Genomic DNA, 5,363 nt, shown 5'->3' with positions numbered 1-5,363 from the left:
TTTTTTTTTTTTTTATAATCATGTTCTAGGCTGTAACACTATTTTTTTTTTTTATCTATTTATATCTCATCCGATCTTTTTTCCATTTATTTTTCTTAACTATCATATATATTTCTGTGATCTTTTTTTTTAAGAATTGTAAAATATATTATAAGCTGAATCTTTCTGTCTGTTTTTCATTGTACAATTCATGTATATGTAGAGTTAAATTTTTTACAAACTGTTATGATTTTTGTTTAAACAAAAATCATTTTCTCATTATTATTATTATTATTATTATTCAAATCATTTTCTATAAATTAAAATGAAAAACAATTAAATCTTTGCTTTATATATGCTTACTATTAAAAGTAATACATCACTATATGTGATTTAAAAATTTCTGATGTATTTACTTTTAACGTTGTAGGAGATTCTAATATTTCTATTGCTGACTTTTCATAATTATATAAAAAGAATTTTCTGTATAATTTAACTATAAAACCTCATTTACACAACCATTTTTATATGAATCACATACATTACTATTTTTTTCTTTTTTTTGTTTCCTCATCGTGGTAAAAATTAATATTTTTAAAGTCGTCATTTATATTTTTATATTTCGCGTAAAATTTGACGTTTGTTCTTATATTAATTGTGTATGGTGAAACCTATCTAATATTTCATTGTTGTTATTGGAATTGCTAATTACTATCAATAAATAATTGCATCGTTCTTTTTAAATAATAAATTTTGAAACAATATTTGGTAAAAAAAATTAAGTTTTTAAAAATGTATCGGTGTTTGTATTGTATTTAACATAATACGCGAAATATTATTAATTCTTGCAAACAAAATTCTTTATTTTATATTGAAAAAACACTCGAACTGAATTGTCTTTACAACTCATAATTTAAATTGTAGGAATATTTTGATATCTATCTCTCTCTCTCTCACTCTCTCTAGTAATGTTAAATTATCTATTTGCACCGACAATTAACATTTTTATGAATACTGTTCAAACAAGTTTCACTATGCGATGGTTTTTAAACAACGATAAAACGTGGTTTTTATATTAATTGTTTATAAGATTGTTCATTATTCGACTGAAATTATAAACAATCTGCACTAAGGGACACAAATGTTTCATCATTAAAATTTTTGTTATTAAAGTCAATTTCATTATAACTTAATTTTTCTGAACTTTGTCATAAAATAAATCAATGCTTTTTGATTCTATTGACGATAAAACTTCACTTCGGTTGTTTCTAATATCTGTTTTGTTATCAGAAGCATCATCAACTTCATCTTGAGAACTATCACCTCGAATTGGATTTTTGTAGAAGTCAAATTCAAAAATTGCCAATTTTATCGGCTCACGCTGATACCAGTGTTGCTCCGGCGGGTTGGTAGGTGTTGATGCTGTGGTCTGCTCGCCTAGAAAGCTCTGCTGATATACAGAGGCGGGACAAAAGAAAAACAAAAGCTCTGCTACAGATACAGCAAACTACTACAGAAGCCTTCTTAGCATTTAATTTTTAAATAGCCAAAAATATGTCATGTAATAGTTGAAACATATTATCTTGTGTGACAATGAATTTACATTATAAACAAATTGATAGAAAATTATGAATAATTAAAATTCAATATTATTCAATCAAAAGAAGACTTCATCGTTACTACACTAGAACAATTTTCTTATATTACTTTCAATTTAAAAAAAAATTATAATAAATAAAATGAAATAAAAGAGCAAGCCATGCAAATTAATAAAATAAGTTTTCTATCGACTAAAATTAACGTATAATGACAGTTACCGCTAGCCATGGATGATCAAGTACATCTTCGGCACCAAATCTCAATTCAGGTTGCGTTTGTAACATGTTTGAAATTAATTGTTTAGCAGAATCTGAAATATCATCCCAAAATGGAGATCTAAAATCATATTGACCACTCAAGATACGTTCAAATAATTCTTCTTGCTTATTTTCAGGAGAAGCAAATGGTGGAAAACCACAAAGTAAGATGTATAATATCACACCAGCTGCCCATACATCAATCTGAAATAGTATAAATTCATTTTATCTTTCGTATCTTTTTAAAGATATTTTTCTTTTCGATTGTTTTAAAGATATTTTTCTTTTTCATTAAGAAAAATAATGTACTTTTAAACCATATCCTGTTTCTGCAAGAATTTCTGGTGCTACATATGTAGGTGTACCACAAACTGTGTACAAAGGTTCTCTTACAACTTGGGCAAGTCCAAAATCACATAACTTTAAACATCTAACATGATTTCCATCCATTTCAACTAAAAGATTTTCAGGTTTAACATCACGATGTACAATATGATGTGAATGTAAATAAGCTAATGCAGATGTTAAATGTCCAATCATTACACTAGCTTCACTTTCCGAAAATTTTGTTGCTGCAGCAATAGCATCAAACAAATCACCACCCTAAAATAACAATAAATATAAATTATTCTATCATTAATTTTAATTTTTATGATTTATAATATATATATGTGTATATATAAGTAAATGTACTTTTACAAGTTCCATGACTAAAAACAATTGATCGGTAGTCTCTTGTTCTGCGATCAAATTAATAATATTTGGATGACAAACTTGTCGTAAAATTGATACCTCACTTGCCCACATTGTTTCTTTACCTTGACATTTATATTTATCTACAATTTTCATTGCATATTCTACACCTGTAGACCTGCAAATTATTTTTTTATGAAATTTAGAATATTATTTTTAATTATTAGTATTATATATAATTATCTTATGATACTTACTTATGAGAACAATGCCTAACAACAGCAAAGTTTCCTTCTCCAATTACATGTCCTACTGCATAATGTAAACGTAACGGCTGTGGTAATATCAGTGAAGAAGGACTAGGTGTCCGCACTTGTGGTGTAGTAAGCACTTTTTTACCAGATTTACGTGGCATTCTTGGCATTGGACCACTCTGTCTTTTCGATGTCCATGGACATCTTCGAAAGCTTTGAACACTTTTAGATTCTTCAAAATCTAATTCAAAATCTTCTTGATTCGATTTTTCAGGACCATAAGCCACGAAAATGTCATCATTTTCAAAAAATTGTTCCAAAGAGGTAACTTGTTGTCCCGAAAGAGTATAGACTTTTCTTACTGCTCCAGTATCTAACTTAACAGCTTCTGTAATTGCTTCCAACGCATGTTCTAAGCTTGGAGCATTTCTTTTATTTAACAAAAGACGTACAACTTTACGTGGCTTTGTACCATGTCGAATTAATGTGATTATTTTTGCTTTTACGCATAACGGTATTGCACTTATTTGTCTACCAGTACCTGCTGGAGATTGTGGTAGTCCAGATAAAGAACTGCCCCTTCTTACTTTAGTAGATGAATATTCCACTTTTTTAAAAATTTCTCCTTGTCCAGAAACTACATAACATTTACCATCTTCTAAATCATTAATACTTTGAACTTTCTTCCCATCCATGGTATATATTGCTCTAACACCATTAGGTAAAGTGACACTTGATATTAAAGCTCTTGTTAAATCTGTAGCTAAACTATCAAAACTGCGATATCTTTCTGGCGTCACAGCCATCACAATACCAGTATAAAACTTATCTCCATTTCTAAAAAATCTCACTCTTTTTGCTTTCTTGGTTGGTGGAGTTCTAAGAACATTTAAAGAATGTCGCGAACTAACATCCAACATTCTTTCATCTATGCTCATTATAGTAGTGGAACTTAATTCTCCACTTCCAGAAAAATTGCTATCACCAGATGGTGAAGCACCTTGACTCAATGGTTCTTCCATCATCCTGAATATAAAATTTATAATGTAAATATAATGTTATATATGTACACATACATACAGACACATTAATATAATACATATAAAAGTGAATATTAAAAAATTATATCATGTAATATAAAATTATTATATTTCAAATAAAATTTAAATTTTTATATGTTATTTGTAAAATCAAATTTAAAAAAATACGTACAAACAAAAATATTCGCTGTTATTCATTAATTATTAATAACATATATGGACAATTTTTCAATAAAGTTATAAATACAAATATTTTCTATTATTTTATTATCATAAACGTTATAACAATAAAAGCTAAATAAAAATATGTAAGAATCAATTGTAAACCTATATAATTTAAAATATTTTAAAATTTTTATAGTTCTCATTATACGTTCAAAAATTCATCTAACATGACTGATAATAAGAATATTTATTTTTCTTTCTAACCTACTTAACCTTTCTTTTAACTATATCATTATATACACAAGTACAACACATGAATAAATACAAGTCCAGAAAGTCATTTGTTAATACTTCAAATTTACTAATTAACAAAAATCTTATATACACTTACCTGCCCAATGAGCAGAATGTCCTATTAAAAAACAGAAGAAAAGCCAAGTAATGAACGAATGAATCACCACTGAACTGACATTTTCATAGCAACCATGACGCGAATATTAGATAATAAAAGCGAGAAATCTCGCTTTCTAATATTACACTAATATAATTTTTTTTTCTGTTATATGTAAATCCCATACAATTTTAATACTTTCCGTTTCTATCGCAACTAATTTTGTTTTCTGCGCGCAGAATAGTTTAACCTGCCAAACTCTATAAATAAAGTGGCTTGTCAAAGAGAAACCGGAAGATCGGAACCGGAAGTGTAAAGAAATTAAAAGGGTGTAATATAAAAATGAATAATTGAATAACTTTTTCTCATTAACTTACAATTAGAATAGATTGTATGTTATCCGTAATTAACTTTGTTCCGAAAAGAGGAAAAAATATTTTATATATAATATTGTGTTACATATATTATATCTTTAACAAATAATAATATTAATGAAATACGTTATAAATTGTATTACTAATATATCTTTAAAATGTAATATTTGAACAAAATTATCAATTTCTATAACGAAAAAATTTAATTATTGAAATTAATATAATAAATTACAACTAAAACTTACAAATAAATAATAAATATATAAATATATAATAAATAAATAAACATATAAAATTTTTTTTTTACAATAGTTTTCTTAAATATACCAATATGATATATTATATAGTATGATATACCATAGAAAGATAAAAATTTAAAAGTTAGTTCGTAAAATATAACATAAGTATGGATAGAGGGCAACATAATCTTTAAAAGAGATTTTCTTTTTATCATTATTTATTTATTATGCTTAATAATATTATAAAATTATACATAATGATTTAATAAGTATATTAAATAAATTATTATGTAAAATATATAAAAAAATTTAATATTATTATACTATATGATATAGAAAAATATATAAAAAGATACATTCTTTAAGTCCTCT

General features: G+C 26.0%; 1 protein-coding gene across 4 annotated transcripts; it reads right to left on the bottom strand.

Annotated features, from left to right (window-relative positions):
- Window positions 1–817: 817 nt before the first annotated feature.
- On the bottom strand, window positions 818–4,695 carry LOC102675315 (serine/threonine-protein kinase GA29083-like). Of its 4 annotated transcripts, none has more exons than XM_006614825.2 (6): window positions 4,379–4,695; window positions 2,786–3,808; window positions 2,529–2,706; window positions 2,145–2,438; window positions 1,781–2,039; window positions 818–1,426 (listed from the first exon to the last, which is right to left on the bottom strand). In XM_006614825.2, the coding sequence occupies exons 2-6, from the start codon at window positions 3,805–3,807 to the stop codon at window positions 1,356–1,358; spliced, it is 1,824 nt and encodes a 607-aa protein (XP_006614888.1). In that variant the 5' UTR covers window position 3,808; window positions 4,379–4,695; the 3' UTR covers window positions 818–1,355. The 4 variants fall into 4 exon arrangements, with proteins under 4 accessions (XP_006614888.1, XP_006614886.1, XP_006614887.1 ...); XM_006614823.2 differs by having other exon boundaries at window positions 818–1,429; window positions 1,797–2,039; XM_006614824.2 differs by having other exon boundaries at window positions 1,797–2,039.
- Window positions 4,696–5,363: the final 668 nt, after the last annotated feature.

Source organism: Apis dorsata, unplaced genomic scaffold (genome assembly GCF_000469605.1).
Source record: "Apis dorsata unplaced genomic scaffold, Apis dorsata 1.3 scaffold_198, whole genome shotgun sequence".
Lineage (NCBI taxonomy): Eukaryota > Metazoa > Arthropoda > Insecta > Hymenoptera > Apidae > Apis > Apis dorsata.
The sequence above is the reverse complement of the archived record's forward strand: the minus strand, read 5'-3'. Positions and strand labels throughout refer to the sequence as shown.

Bases quoted from the DNA above. Each gene is read 5' to 3' on its own strand.
- LOC102675315 (XM_006614823.2), bottom strand. From the start codon at position 3,807: ATGATGGAAGAACCATTGAGTCAAGGTGCTTCACCATCTGGTGATAGC. The intron at 2,040-2,144 runs GTACATTATTTT...ATACTATTTCAG, and splicing joins AAACAGGATATGGTTTAAAA to ATTGATGTATGGGCAGCTGG. The intron at 1,430-1,796 runs GTAACTGTCATT...TCTGTATATCAG, and splicing joins TTGATCATCCATGGCTAGCG to CAGAGCTTTCTAGGCGAGCA.